This window comes from Cnephaeus nilssonii (genome assembly GCF_951640355.1).
Source record: "Cnephaeus nilssonii genome assembly, chromosome: 2".
NCBI lineage: Eukaryota > Metazoa > Chordata > Mammalia > Chiroptera > Vespertilionidae > Cnephaeus > Cnephaeus nilssonii.
The window spans coordinates 23,681,949-23,698,083 of record NC_137073.1 but is presented as its reverse complement, the minus strand read 5'-3'; the positions used below and the strand labels follow the sequence as shown (position 1 = coordinate 23,698,083).

Sequence of the window (16,135 nt, the reverse complement as noted above, 5' to 3'; positions counted from 1 at the left end):
TCCTCACTCCACATTTCCTCATGTTATACTTGTTTAAAACTAACTCGTTCTCTTTTCTTTTTCTTTCCCAAACTGGCTCTCCCTTTCAGCTAACCTGTTTCTGAAAGGGGACTCATTTTTCTTCTATGTTCTCAGGCTAGAAGCCCAAGCCTTCGGTTCCTGTCTTGGTCCTCCCTTTCATTGCACCGCTGTCCTGCATTTTTTCTTTTCCATTCTGACTGCCAACACCTTATACTTAGCCAGTTCAGGTGTCTGTTGCTCACTTCGTGTCCAATCCTCTCCAACCAGAACGATGGTCTGTCTGACTTAAATCAATTTCTCTGCTTGGCATTCAAGATTCTCCCATCTGGCCCCACTTAACCAGTCTTATTTCCTGTTCTGCCCACAGATGTATTTCTTCCCTTCCCTTCCTTTGTCCGCCCATACAGTTTGTTACCCACAATCACCTCTAGGGGGAGCTCAAAACCCTCCTCCCTTACCTCTAGTTGACTTGGTTGACCAAAGACACTTGAGCCACATTAAAGGGTGAAGCTTTCACACAAAATTATAAGTAAATTCTGATTCTTCCTCCTCTTGAAAGTGTTCTAGCCAGATTTATCTATTATTAATACTAACAAGAATGACAAACATAACAGGTAACATTTTTGAGAGCTGACCATGTACGTGCAAGTCAAGGTGCTTTTCCTACAGTTTCTCATTTACTTCTCTCCAAAACTCTATGGAATATTCTGTTTTGAAGACGAGAACACTGCATCTCAGAGAGACTTGGGGACTGGCCTGAGGTCATATGCAAATAAGTGATGGAGCTGAGATGCTACTTAGGTCTGTCTCCTCCAGAGCCAAATTCTCAATCCGCACATGATGCTTTCCTCTAGCCCCAGTGTAATTTCTGGTGGTGGGGGCCATGTCTAATTGCTTTGTATCTTTCTTTTGTTTTTTGTTCTGTTTGTCTTTTTAAATAGTTTATTGATTTGTAGAGAGAGAGGAAGGGAGAAGAGAGAAACATCAATGTGAGAACAAAGCATCAATTGACTGCCTCCTGCATGCCTCCTCCTGGGGAGGGAGCCTGCAACCTGGCATGTGCCCTGACAGGGAATCAAACCAGCAACATTTCAGTGCCCGGGATGACACCCAACCAACTGAGCCACACAAGCCAGAGCGCTTGGTATCTTTCATACTGCCTCAGTTTTCTCATCTCTCAAATGGCAACAATGCAAATCTGTATTCATTTCCTAGGGCTGCCATAACAAATTACCCCACACTGAGCGGCTTAAAACAACAAAAATAGACTCTCCGCTCTGGAGGTCAGAAGTTCAAAATCAAGGTGTCAGCAGGCCTGGGCTTTCTCCTCAGGCTCTCAGGAGGAGTCCTGCCTTGCTGCTTTCCTGGCTCCTGTGGACTCTGGCAATCCTTGGTGTTCCTTGGCTTGTAGCTGTATCTCTCCAATCTTGGTCGTTACATAGCCTTCTTCTCTGTGTGTCTCTGTGTGTCCTCCCCGCTTCTTATACGGACACCAGTCACTGGATTTAGGGCCCACCTGAATCCAACATGACCAATATTAACTTAATCACATCTGCAAAACCCTATTCCCAAAATAAGTTCACACTTACAGGTTCCAGTGGATGTGAATTTTGAGGGGACACCATTCAATCCAATGTACAACTTTTTAAGGTGGTGGTAAAACTTAAATGGGACCCTGTATTAAAAGGCACAAATCCTAGTGCCCAGTGAGTGACTCAGTAAATGTTACTATGCTTCTCTAATCACCCCTGCAGCCATAGGCTGCAATGTTCACCTGACTTAGGCAGGGGCCTCATCTTAACCTAGGACCTTTCAGTTCGCAGGCCGACACTCTATCCACTGAGCCAAACCGGCTAGGGCTCATCTTAGACTCTAGACAAGCAGTTCTTCACCCCAGCTGCATATCAGAATCACCTGGAGCATTTTTAAGACCAAAGCTTAGGTCTCACCCAAGACATATCCAGTCAGAAACTCAAGAGTAAAGTCTGGGAATGTGTAGCCTTAGAAAGCTCGAGGATGATTGATCTAACCTGCAGCCAGGGTTGAGAACCACTCATTGAGATTAATGTGGTCAGAGTCCCAAGAGATGAAACCCAGACTCACGTGTTGAGTGCCTTTGGATGAGGCCCTATTTCTCCGGAACATTAGCTCAGTAAAAAAACAGGCTGGTGCTTTGGGAAGATCAAAACCAGTAAAACTTGTCAGATCCAGACTTATGTGTAGTCGTTCCTTCTTGTGGGAAACAAAGCATCATTCCAATGTCAGGAGTTCCTTTCAACCTAACAGTGCCCAATGTGACGAAGATGGAAAAATAAAACAAAAGCAGAGGGAGTGTATCTATCGTGTTTCCCAGTGAAACCAAAGGCTTTCATTTTGATCCTGAGCTCCAATGGCAGAAATGTTATCCAGACAGGGCCGGGAAGCAGCTGCAGTCACTTTGCATGGACACATGACAAATAAAAGAAAAGCACAATTCAAGAGGCAGGCGTTGATGTATACAGAATTTTGTTATTGTTGTCATCACTCATTGGGAGCTGACTTAATACTGGGGCATATGGATAAACTGAACAAAAATTGAAATCTGCCCTTAAGACTCTCAACAATAGCCCGCCCAGTGTGGCTCAGTGGTTGAGTATCCACCCATGAACCAGGAGGTCACGGTTCCATTCCCTGTCAGGGCACATGCCCAGGTTTCGGGATGGATCCCTGGTACTGGGTGTGCAGGGAGCAGCAGATCAACAATTCTCTCTCATCATTGATGTTTCTATCACTCTCCCCCTCTCCCTTCCTCTCTCTGAAATCAATAAAAAGATTTTTAAAAGACTCTCAACATTAGGAAGTTTAATTGAGAAGCAAATTCAATTGAATTCAACATGTATTGATTGAGGGCTTCCTATGTATCAGGTCCTATTCTAGACACTCAGCATAATCCAGTGGAGATATACATACAGATATCTATATCTATATCTATATCTATCTATCTATCTATCTATCTATCTATATCTTGGGGAACTTACATCTCTGCAGGGAGCTGAAGTTGTACACTAAATATACAATTGGGTTGAGATGATTGGAGCTTTAAGAAAACCCTTATTCTTGTTGGGAGAGTTAAAAAATGATTTTTCACAACCCAAACTGAGTAACTGAAATATTTAAATGCTTCAGAAGGCTGAGTTCACTACTCAGATGAAGAAAATGAAATTAGAAAGTCAAAGGAAGCCCCTTACAAGGGGTGTAGGAGAGTGAGGCAAGAAAATAAATGGATGAACAAAAGCCTAAGGAGGAAATTAAATTCAAATTTCTGAATGAAAAAGAATGGGAATTATTAGTATAGTCTGCTTCAAAGGCTAAGAACTTTATTATAGCAGCGAGGGATCCTTTTGCTTGTCCGTGGTTCTCATGCCAATCACGTGCCATTGGACAGAAGAACGGAAGGAGCGGGCAGGGTTCATTAGCTGCAAGTTGCTCATGTGGTTGTAAAGCAGTGCTGCCCACCTGGACACTCCTGCAACGACGGGGCTGTTCTCATCTGTGCTGCTGCATCCACTGGCCAGACAAAAAGATGGATGCCCGGTTACATGGGAAATTCAGATAAATAAGAAATAGGTTGTTTTTTAAATATTTTTATTTGAGAGGGAGAGAGAGAGAGATTTTTGTTGTTCTACTTATTTATGCATTCATTGGTTGCCCTGACCAGGGATTGAACCCCTCAACTTTGTCTTATCAGGATGAGTCTCTCTCTGTTTTGTTTTGTTTTTAATATATTTTTATTGATTTCAGAGAGGAAGGGAGAGGGAGAGAGAGCTAGAAACATCAATGATGAGAGAGAATCATTGATCGGCTGCCTCCTGCACGGCCCACACTGGGGATTGAGCCTGCAACCCAGGCATGTGCCCTGACTGGGAACTGAACCGTGACCTCCTGATTCATAGGTCGATGCTCAACCACTGAGCCACTGCAGCCTGGCTCAGGACGACTCTCTAACCAACTGAGGTGCCCAGCCAGAGCTAGATAATGTTTATAGTATGGTGGGGCATACTTCATCTGAAATTCAAATTTACTGTTCTGTATTTTTTTCTCTCTCTAACTACAGTCACCCTAGCCACATGTGGCTATTGAGCACTTGAAATATGCACACTGTGACTGAGAAATTGTCATTTTAATTTTATTTAATGTTGATTAATTTAGTAGCCATAAGTGGCAAGTGGCTACCGTATTGGTTAGTCAGCTGGATCTGAAGAAACAGGGTATGTGACAAGACTTCCACCAGCGTGAGATTTCCTTGGGGATAGTTTTTATTTTATTTATTTTTAAAAATATGTTTTTGTTGATTTCAGAGAGAGGAAGGGAGAGGGAGAGTCAGAAACATCAGTGAGAAGAGAGTATCGTCAATCGGCTGCCTCCTGCATGCTCCTTACTGGGGATCAAGCCCGCAACCTGGGCATGTGCCTTGACTGGAATTGAACCGTGACTTACTGGTTCATAGGTTGACACTCAACCATTGAGCCACACCAGCCAGGCCAGGGGTGGTTTTTAAACTCAAATTTTCCATTCCAAGTACTGAATGTCAGGAAGTCCTGCCTCAGCTCACAAGAAGCTCAAGTGCGCTGCCATGCTGGGAGGTCTTCAGTGGCTCATCTGAAATAATAGCAACTACAGTAATAATAAGCAATTTATTGAGCAATTATTATGATGCACACTAAGTATTCTATGATACTGAATCCTGCCAACTTTGTAGGTAAAAATATGTAGGTAAACATTATGCCCACTTTATGGGTGATGAAAACAAAGCTCAGAGGTTAAGGGACTTGGCTTAGTGCTAGTATGTAGAATAAGCAAGTTTAAATGCAGGTCATTAGACTGATCAGTGTAGCCTCTATATGATTATGTGCCATGGACACAGATTTTCAAAGCCAAGATTTAAGAAATTATTTTCTTTTAAATAATACTTTATTGTTGAAAGTATTATATGGGTCCCCCCCTTTTCCCCATTGACCCCCTCCAGCCCACCACCGTAAGAAATTCTTAAAGCCAAATGGTAGGCAACAAGGAAGATTTGCATAGGTCTAAAGAGTACCAAATGGTCATGGAAATTGTCCACAAGAGGCAGAAAGAGGATGGAAAGAGAATTCCTGGCTTTGCAAGTTTTGGTAAATGGTTCGATGACTCCATCCAAGTTACTGAGTTCCCTGAGGCTCTATGATCTCGTTTTTAAAATGAGGTGAAACTTCATTTTGTTTGGGAGATAATAGGAGAGAATATATATGAAATGCCTAGCATATACTCATAAAGAATAATTATATGTGATAACATACATAATAGTTATATTTTTTCTAATAATGAAAACAAAATCTGTGTGTTATACAACTCACCTAAGAGAGTTGCAATGATGTCTAAAAGTTGTCAAGGAGATGATTTAACTTTCATGTTGGAGGACATAGGTGTACCTGAGACATTTCAGAAATTTCTCCAGCATCTTGAAAAGGGGGGGAAATGTGAAAAGCTTGTTAATGCTAAGTCTATGACAATAACAAAAAATTAGTAATTTAAAAAAGCACTTATTTTTTGGGTCTGAAATACACATGGCACTTTGACCTGGTCAATCTATTTATTTGCCTTTTTAAAAAAATGATCAAATGGCCCATTGGTGTGCTCAGTGGTTGAGCGTCGACCCAGGAACCAAGAGGTCACTGGTTTAATTCCTGGTCAGGGCACATGACCGGGTTGTGGACTCGATCTCCAGTAGGGGATGTGCAGAAGACAACTGACCAATGATGCTCTCTTATCATTGATGTTTCTATTTCTATCTCTCTCACCCTTTCCCCACTAAAAAAAAAAAAAATCAGTAAAAAATGATCAAATGTGTAAAGCTGACATCCTCATGGAATTCCTTTTACCCTGGCCCCATCCCATCATCCCTAAGTCCCACCTGAGGAAGTTCAGTGTTGGAAGCCGCCCATTGCCTTCACTAGCAGAAAGGGGTGGACAAGGAGTCCGGAAGGCTGGTTAACCTTGAAGGCTCTGGCAAGGGTCAGAGCCAAGCACCCACTGTCTAGTTGAGACAAAGGGAGCTGAAGCAACTTCCACCTTTTAGTCTTATGTAAATCCTTGCTGATGGGCTATCATCGAGCTATTATTGGAATTGCCTGCCTAAGGGCTATGGGTGGATCCCAAAACCTGAATAAAAGGGATAGCAAGGCCAGAGCAAAACTGAGTCCTTCCTCTTGAGCTGTGCTCCCGCCTGGCCCCCAATATTTCCAAATTAATATTTTCTAGTCTCTTTCATTTGCATGCGGCCTCCTCCAGAACCTGAACGCTGAACCACGAGGGACATGGGGGGGCACACTCGCAGTTCAGGTCAGGACTGGGTAAAGGTGCGTGGCATCTGGCCCCACATTGCTTATTAGTTACTGTGCTTTCCCCTGTCCATATATCTCAAGCATGCTGTGTCAGAATACCACCCTTCCCTGCAGAATGATGATACCGACCTGAATGATGAGCCCAGCTCTGGGACTCTTGTCACGTCCAATGAGGACCTGATAGTCTGTAATGGTCAAGGTTCTCCAAAGGAACAGAAACAATAGGATGTATAGATATACGGAAAGAGAGTTATTTGAAAGAATTGGCTCATGACAATTATGGAAGCTGGCATGTCCAAAATCTTCAAGGTGGGCAAGCAGGCTGGAGACCCAGGAAGAGCCAGTGCTGCATTTCAAGTCCAAAGGCCATCTGCTGGCTGAATTCCCTCTCGCTGGGGGAAGGTCATTCCTTTGTTCTGTTCAGACCTTCAGCTGACTGGATGAGGCCCACCACATTATGGAGGGCAATCTGCTTCACTGACAATCCGCTGATTTAAACGTAAATCTCATCCAAAAAACATATTCACAGAAACATCCAGAATAATGTTTAACCGAACACCTGGGTACCAGGGCCCAGCCAGGTTGATGTGTAAAATTAACCATCACACAATCTAACCAGGAATGACTATGCTCATTAAAGTAAAGCCCAAACAGTTTACCCTAAATGAGGCCTCGGGCTCTTAGGCACAGCCTATTGGCTCAGATCCATAAGACAACCTGGCTCATAATCCTAACAACCTTTGTCATCTAGTTTCACAAATCTGGGCAGATGACAAATGAGGGAAGGAGGTAGAGAGTGAGTACTTGCTAGAGGCAGATGCCAGAAACAGTGAGAAGAAACAGCTCACAGCCTGCCAGTGAGGAGGAGACAGAAGAGCTATAAAAAGTAGACAGAACTGTAAACGCTCAGCTGCTAGGGCCTTTGAATGTTGAGACAAATTGTTCGGCTTGCTTCCTGGAGTGAGGCTATAATACAGCCCAGTATAGCAACTGCTGTTCTTAATAATATACCTGGGTCTCTAAATAACAACACACTTGGATTAGCTGTTACAAGGGGTGGGATGAAAGAAAAAGGGCAGTTTTTCACCCTAGCTGGATTGTCTCAGTGGCTAGAGTGTCAGCCTGCAGACTGAAGGGTCCTGGGTTTGATTCCGGTCAAGGGCACATACCTTGGTTACAGGCTTGATCCTTGGCCCTGGTTGGGGCACATGCAGGAGGCAACTAATTGATGTGTCTCTCTCACATAGATGTTTCTCTCTCCCTGTCTCTCCCCTCCCTTCCACTCTCTCTAAAAATCAATGGGAAAATATCCTCCTCTGAGGATTAATAAAAAGAAACAAAACAAAGAAGGTCAGCTTTTAAAGAGTGGGGAGGGGTCATTATAGTCAGTAGCTGATATGCTCTCCCTGCCCTCAAATGCTCACTTGTACATGGGGGATGTAGTGGGTTATTTGTTGGCTCTTTAATTTTTTTTTTAACAAAAAACAATCTTTATAATAGACACCTAAATACAATATGGTTTTTAAAATGAAATCATGTGTATATAGTTGTATTCATAAAGATAAGTATACTCATCAAAAACTATACAACAATAACAGCAAATCCAAATGCAAACAAAGATATTCTTCTGAATTCTGTTTCACTGAGCAACAAAAACCACCAATCTTTTAGTCCTTTTCTTGTACATTATTCTGTATCCACATTCTCTGCATCTGATTGGATTCCTGGGTTTTATTTCATTTTTCCACAGATATATATCATTGGCTGCTGCTTTGGAGGTTGGACGTCCTTCTGTGTATCCATTGTTAATCCTTAGCACCAACACCTCCTAATTTTTTTTTTTTTTAATGAGCCATTTCCCCTATTCAGGACAATGGTATCCTGATCCCATTTTAAAACATCTATGCATTCTATCCTCAAGCATGCAATATGGGTGCGATTGATAGCACTCCTCCAGGGGTGGCCCTATACATTAGCAGATAGAAGCATGCCCTTTACCCTTTGACCTTGCTTCAGAGAGCAGCCTGTATCCAAGCTGGCACTGTAGTGATGCAAGGGAATGTTTGCTGGGGCTAGTGAGAAATAGTGACTTCCTTTGTCTTCCTGCTATGTGTCTCAGGAGGATGTGGTCCAGATCTGCTGTAGCCACTCTCCTCCTGTGAATGGGGAGCCTGGAGATGCCAAGTGATGAGAGGGAGTCCTCTGTGGAGATTGAAGATGAAGCCAAAGTTACAAAAGGCAGAGAGGCTGGGTCAAAACTCAACAGAAGCTGCCTTGGGGTTGTAATTTATACATGCCTGTGGATTCCTCTCCCGCCCCCCCCCCCCCAAATTAAGCCAATTTGAACCGATTTTTAGTTAATTGCAATGAAATGATACTGGCTGATATAATAGGTGAACAGAATCTTGAAAGAAGAGTAGAATTTTGACCAGAAAAGAATGAGTTTGAATGGTATTTCAACAATAACAATATTAACAATATCGACCACAGCAAAAATGTATCAAGCACTTAGTATGCTCCAGAAACTCTGCCTACAGCTTCATTTACTCCTTATAAAAACCATACGAGTTCATTTGGGATGAAGCTCAGAAAGATTAAGTGACTTGCCTAAGGTCACACAGCTGGGAAGTGGGTGGAGCAGCTGGGCCTGATGTTCAGGAATATGCTCCTTTCATGCTGCCTCCTCTAACCTTCCAGGCAGACGGCTGAAAGACCATGGTCAGAGAGTGGCACCACTGATCTGGACAGTGACGAGGGGAGAATAGGTTGTTCAGAGGTTGCTGGACCCAGTGGTGCACAAGGTGTAGTTGCAGCCATTACTACTCTCACATACAAAATGTCCAAACCTGTAGGGAATTTTTATAAGAGTTTATTTTATTGTTATTATTTAAAATATATTTTTATTGATTTCAGAGATGAAGGGAGAGGGAGATAGAAACATCAATGAAGAGAGAGAATCATTGATTGGCTGCTCCTGCACACCCCCTACTGGGGACTGAGCCCACAACAGGGCATATGCCCTTGACTGGAATCGAACCGGGAACCCTTCAGTCCGTAGGCCGACGCTCTATCCACTGAGCCAAACCAGCTAGGGCTATAAGAGTATTTGAGCCCAAACTGATGACATCTGTTGGGGAGCAAGATCTCAAATGCTCCAGAGAATAACAGTTTGTCAGTTTCTTTTATGCATTTGAATTTAAGGAGGAACTAAGGAAGATAACCTGGAGGTGGGAGAAAGCAAGGCGGGATTAGATTACAGGATAGTTAACAAGATTACTGGTCAATGCTCTCTTGAGGGTTATTACCCCCTTTGAGGGATATTACTTCTGGTCTTCAAAGGTGTGTTAACCTAGAGGCACAAGAACAATGGACAGGGCTGGCTTCAAACCTTTTACTAAAGGAATTATAGCTCGGCAGGTGTGGCTCAGTGGTTGAGCATCAACACATGCACCAAGAGGTTGCAGGTTGATTCCTGGTCAGGGCAGGTGCCCGGGTTTCAGATTTAATCCCCAGCCAGGGGGCATGCAGGAGGCAACAGAGCGATGTTGATGTTTCTCTCTCATTGATGTTTCCATCTCTTCCTTTCCCTTTCCCTCTCTCTAAAAATCAATAAAAGCATTTTTGAAAAAAAGAAATTATATGCTTGGGCATGACTACCCATCATGACCTACTCAGTCAGGAATTTATGATCAGATCACCCTGTGAGGTTACTTCCATAGAACCCCCTTTTTATCCATACATATCATTACCAACTGTGCAAAGGGCTGAGGGACAAGAGCAGAGTGCTATGAAAAGAATGAGGGAGACAGTTTAGATCAGAAGAGTGTGCAAGTGTTTAGGTAAGATCTATCCATGCAAGTGTGATTTAAGCAGAGGCATTGATGTTCAAATGAGCAAATACAGTCTAAGCAGAAGGAACCACATAGGGGCAAATAGATTTGCATGTTTAAGGAATTGAAAGAGGATATGTGGCTGCAAAGTTAATGGATGAGAGGTAGGAATGGGCTGGATTTTGCAGGGCCTTGAGGCCACCATTAGGACTTTTGATTCTCATTTATTCATTTCCTCCTTAAACATTTCCTAAGAATCCTCCACTGGGCCAGGCCATACCCTGGGAATAGGGATATAGTGATTAACAACATTGACAATGATAATGGCTAATATTCGTTGAGTACTACCTACCATTTGCTATTAGAACTATTGTATTTAAGCACTTTGATACACCAAGCCATTTAAGCCTCCCAGCAGCCCTATACTGGGAGATTAGAAATTAAGTAACTTTAGAAACTAAGTAATTTTTAAGATCAAAGTGCCAGCAAGTGGTATCAGGCAGTCTGACTCCAGAACTCCTAGGCACTTAATATTCTTAATGTGGGGGAGTGTAGAGGTAAGGAACAAACCTGTAGAGAATTTTTAGATGACATATGCCAGAGAGCAAGAGCTCAAATACTCTGGAGAAGAACCGTTTTTTGCAGTGTCTCTCATGCATTTGAAATTAAGGACATACCATAGAGGCACATCTTGGGGTGACTCCCCTGAGCCCCTAACCACTATGACTTATGGAGGTTGTGGAGGACCTAAGATTGGAGGACAGTCTTCCTAGTCATTTTAGCCACCCAAACAGTGCTTCAGGTGTAGGCAGCCAGGTAAGAAGAGAATTTCTCAAACTTGGCAGAACATAAAAACTCTTGGGGGAGTTAAAAACAGACCCTTCTCCTGAAGATTCCGTGTCACTAGGTCCACCTGGAATTTGTATTTTAGCAAGTTTGACAAACACTGGCTTGTGCAATTCAGGTCAATGGTTTTTGCTGGGACAGACCCTCCTCTGGGTCAGATGCAGCTTTGCTACTTTTCTCGATGTCTGTCCCTTTGTGCAAACTGCCTCGCCGTTCTGAGCATCAGTTTCCCCTTCTGACAAATGAGGGAAATGCTACAGCACCATCGCCCACGGCTGTTGTGTGGATTAAGTGAGCTGCTCCCGAAGTGCTTGGAGCAGTGTCTGATATGGAGTGAGCGATGCTGATAATAATGGGACGGTGATGATGACAGAGAGGCTGAAGACGCCTGGTGATTAATTGTTATAGATTCCAGCTGCTTAGAGGACTGTCTCCCAAATGGTGCATGGGACAAGCTTATCGTCGCCTCTCTGGGCATTCCGTATTTTTATTGGTTAAACCTGACAACCTTCCCTGTAGGCTCCCAGCCTGAGCCCAAAGACACCCCTCTACGCACTCGGGGGCCTCCGCTCGTCAAGCGCCCCAGTCGATCCCAGAGGCGCCGCTCCAGCTTCTGCCCGCCCAGGCAGCACTAGCGGCGCCCCGAGCGGCCAAGGCCCGCGAGCGGCCCGCCGCCCCGCCCCGCCCCGCCCCGCCCCGCCCCGCCCCGCCCCGCCCCGAGCAGAAGGTTCCGCCCCAGCGGGCCAGGCCCTGCCGCCAGTTGGGCGGTGAGGAGTCCCGCCGCTCCCTCCCACGCAGTGTACTCAGGTGGGACCAGGAACTCGTTCGCCATGTCCGCAGCGGAGGCGGGGGGTGTTTTCCACAGAGCCCGGGGCAGGACCCTGGACGCGTTTCCCGCAGGTACTCGGGGAGGGGATGACTTCGGGCTGCGGAACCTTCCGCCGGGGGAACCTTCAGTGTGGGTGCGCGCACCTCCAGCCGGACCCCATCCGGGCCGCAGTCGGTGTCGGGGACCAAAATAAGGTCCGCACAGCCCGCGCGGAAAGGCTTCCCTGGGCGCTATGGAGACGCGAGTGGCCGCGCGAGGAGGCCGGTCCTGGCGCTTCGCTGGCCTCGACCTAACTTCCCTGAGAGAAGAGTGAGGCAGCAAAGCAGTTCATGGTAGCGTGGGCTCTCCGTTTGGGTTTGGTGTCCACGCCTTGCCTAGGACACGTTACTCAGCAAGTTTTGGCCTCGGTTCCCCCATCTGTAAAACGGGAATAATAACAAGTTCTGTGTGGCACTCGACAAGCGTCTGGTGCACGTTAGATGTCGTTATTTTTATTGTGGTCGTTCACCATGACGTATTTTATACGCTGTCATCACGGTTATTTACTATAATATGAGTCATCCACCAAAATGGTCACAGTGCCCGTCAGAACAGTAGAGAGGCAAGGCAGTCCCGAGTCGTGGTAGAGTTAAATGCTTGGACTTTGTCTGCCTCGCTGTAAAAACGGGTTGGTTAAGATTCTGATAGGTAACAGATTAACCAGATTATTCTTTGAACGGATTGAAACCGTTTTTGAAACCCAGTGGATGTTAGCCCGAGAGCTCTAAGTCTAGGGAAGGCTGTCCCTGGTTCCTTGGGTCTCTCTGTGGCATTTTGCTTCCTGGAGTCAAATTCCCTCCCTTGCACTCACCAGGTGCCCTGCTGGATCTGGCTTGTGCTCATCTTTCTTCCTTCGTGCTCCATTCTTTCCCGTGCCTAGTTCTCCTTTCAAATTGGTTTTCTTTTAAGATTTTTTATTGATTTTTTAGAGAAAGAGGAAGGCAGAGGGAGAGAGAGAGAAGCATCGATGTGAGAGCAGAACACCACACACACACCCTACTGGGGATTGAGCCAAACACCCGCATAGGAATGTTTTGACCAGGAATCGAATTGGCAGCCTTTTGGTGCACGGGGACAACACTCAACCACCTGAGTCACACCGGCCAGGCGGCGGCCTCCTCCTCCTCCTCCTCCTCCTCCTCCTCCTCCTCCTCCTCCTCCTCCTCCTCCTCCTCCCCCTCCCCCTCCCCCTCCCCCTCCCCCTCCCCCTCCCCCTCCCCCTCCCCCTCCCCCTCCCCCTCCCCCTCCCCCTCCCCCTCCCCCTCCTCCTCCTCCTCCTCCTCCTCCTCCTCCTCCTCCTCCTCTCCCCCCTCCCTCCCTTCCTCCCTTCCTTCTTCCTTCTTCCTTCTTCCTTCTTCCTTCTTCCTTCTTCTTCCTTTCTTTCTTTTTTCTTTTTTTTTTATACTGGCTTTCTTGAACTGCATTTTTAAAAGGGCCAATTGCAGTATCTCTTTCTCCTCAGGACCTTGCCACTTGCTCTTTCCTGCTACCATGGCTAATAGCCTGGCTGGGGGCCTGGCTCGTCTCAATCTTCACATCTTATTTAAAGTTATTTCTCAGACAGATTTTCCCTAGCTACTCTGTCTAACGTAGGTTTCTCCTGTAATTCTGTCCTAAAACCTTGTTCTTTTCCTTTTCTGCAGCTCCTGGTGGGGAGTGGCAAGATTCTGGAAGAGCACATGGGGGCCAGGAATATAGCTGTGGTGGATTTTGGGAAACGCAATCTGCTGTAGTGCCCATTCTCTAAATATTTTAGTATGCCTTTTTTTTTTGCCCATCATAAGATTTTTGAGATTTATCTATTTATAATAATGAAAGCGTAATATGCTAGTTAGACCAGACAGCAGAATGAACTTCTGGACATCATTCCAGATGTCCTTCCGGATGAAGCCGTGGCCATGGGAGCCGAGGCATAGGCAGTTAGAGGTGATCACGCAGGCAGGTGAGCAGTTAGGGGAAATCAGGCAGGCAGGCAAGTGGTTAGGGGTGATGAGGCCAGCAGGCAGAGTGGTTAGGGGAGATCAGGCAGGCAGGTGAGTGGTCAGGGGTGATCAGGCAGACAGGCAGAGGGGTTAGGAGCCAGCTGTCCCAGATTGTGAGAGGGATGTTTGACTGCCGGTTTAGGCCTGATTCCACTGCAGGATTGGGCCTAAACGGGCAGTCGGACATCCCCCAAGGGGTCCCGGATTGCGAGAGGTTGCAAGCCGGGCTGAGGGACACTCCCACTCCCCTGCAAGGATTTCATGCACTGGGCCTCTAGTATTGATATAAGTAGCTCTAGTTCACTAATTTTCCTGCTGGGCAATATTCCATTGTATAAATATATACTCTATGCATTCTGTTGCTGGATATGCTGAGTATCTTTGTTCCTCCGAATCTCCACTGTGCTCCAGGATGTTGGCCTCTCTGGGCTTAGTGGGCTCCTGGTCCTCTGGCTTTCCACTGGGTCAGCCCATGGGGAGTCCCCACCAGAGAACAGAGGAAGGGGGAACCAAAATCAGGGTGTTCATTCCCCCAGTTTACTCCCTGTGGACTTGCTTTGAGCTAGTTATATTCCTTGCCTGAAGTTCACTGCTTTCAAGATAGCCTTTCCTTTGGATCTTGCTTTTCAGATTTGGGTAACCACTCGCTCCCTCCCTCCTTTCAGATGTAGGGGAGGCAGCAGCTCTGCTTTTCTATCTTTGGGCTACCAAACTGTCTTTTGTAGTTTTTCTACACTCAGCTCATCCCAAATAATCTATTTTTAATCCCTCCTTTATTTATCCTAATTTTCAGTATGCCAGCTATTTCCCGATATAATGTTTTTCACTCTTGGTAACAGTGCTGTTAGGAACTTTTTAAAAAAATTCTTTATTGTTTAAAGTCTTACATATGTCTCCTTTTTCTCCCATTGACCTCTTCCCGGTCGTTCCCACCCCCCAGTTAGGAACATTTTTATTCAAGTCTTCTTGTGGATACGTGGGGAAATTTCTCCAGGGCATATGTCCAGGAGTGAAATTCTGGGTTATAAGGTATAATCACCCCTAGCTTCACCATAAGTTGCCTTCCAAAGCCCTGGCACCAATTTATATATCCACCAGCAGTGAATGAGAGAGTTCCTTGTTACTCTTTTCGGCATCTCTTTTCAGTTCAAGATGTGTTTATTAGGTTCCTATTGCATTCTTTAGTATCTTGTGGAGAGTAGAAAAAGAAGGAGGAGGGGGTGAAGGCAAGCTACATGCCCTCAGGGGCTCATAGTCTAGGCACAGAGCTATGGCACAAAAAATAATTCTCAACTGGTGGACTTGTGGGCCACTGTAGTGGGAGGAGTTGGGTTGTTAAGCATTAGTCCTGGCTGATGTTGGGTCTGTTAACTAAAATCACAGAATAAGGAATAGGGTCAGATTTGATGGGATTGATTTGGGAAGTAATGACCTTGAGGTGCCATCAGGAAATAGGATGCAACTTGTGGGGCATAGTACACAGCTGAGGATGAAGGTGTGGGTTCCACCTGCAGAGAGGAGCTAGTATTGCTGTAGGAGTCAGTGACATTGCTAAGGGGAAAGCGTGGAGTAGTGGACAGTATTTGTCTCTGTGTGTGTAGTCTTAGGATATGCCAATGCTTAGGGGCAGGAAGAAGAAAATGTACACTGAAGGGCTCGGAGCAGAAAACAACCAGAAATTTTGGAAGAGAAAACCAGGAGCAGAGGATGGCAGGTTTGATTGTCACCTTGAGGAGAACAATTTTAGTAGAGTTGTAGGGGGACACCTGTACACAGTGTCTGGGGAATGGCAGAGAGTGAGGATGTGAAGTCAGCAAGGGTAGGATTCTGTTTGGAGCCATTTGGGATGCAAGGTAGACATAGGCCAGTAGCAGCTTAAGGGAGGAACAATGCTGAAGGAAGGCTGAAGGGTTTGAAGTAGTAATAATGATAAGAACAATAGGAGCATCTAACATTTATCAGGTGTTTCTGGCAGCCAGGCACTGTACTCTGGGTTGTATGTAGATTATGTCATGTAATCTCCAAAACAGTCCTGTTGAGGTAACTATTATGATTATCCTCTTTTTACAATGGAAAAAAAAAATAAAGCTCAACAGATTAGGCAACTTGCCCAAGGTCACATAATTGGTATGAGATGGATCTAGGGTTGAAAATGCAAAAGACAGAATAATAGTTGGAGAGAGATAGCTGTGGAGATAGGATCAAGGGCTTGGGAAGAGGGGTTGACTC

General features: G+C 45.3%; 1 protein-coding gene and 1 pseudogene across 2 annotated transcripts in view; one reads left to right on the top strand and one right to left on the bottom strand.

Moving 5' to 3' along the window:
- Nucleotides 1-8,019: 8,019 nt before the first annotated feature.
- LOC307093147 (DNA-directed RNA polymerases I, II, and III subunit RPABC4-like) lies at nucleotides 8,020-8,183 on the bottom strand (annotated as a pseudogene). The gene has a single exon. The product of its transcript is annotated as a DNA-directed RNA polymerases I, II, and III subunit RPABC4-like (transcript).
- Nucleotides 8,184-11,797: 3,614 nt separating this feature from the next.
- The window catches only part of CPPED1 (calcineurin like phosphoesterase domain containing 1), a 115,967-nt gene continuing 111,629 nt past the window's right edge, over nucleotides 11,798-16,135 (top strand). The window contains exon 1 of the mRNA XM_079796803.1: nucleotides 11,798-11,956. Within this exon, the coding sequence (XP_079652929.1) occupies nucleotides 11,887-11,956 (70 nt within the window). The 5' untranslated portion in view covers nucleotides 11,798-11,886. The remainder of the gene's footprint in view (nucleotides 11,957-16,135) is intronic.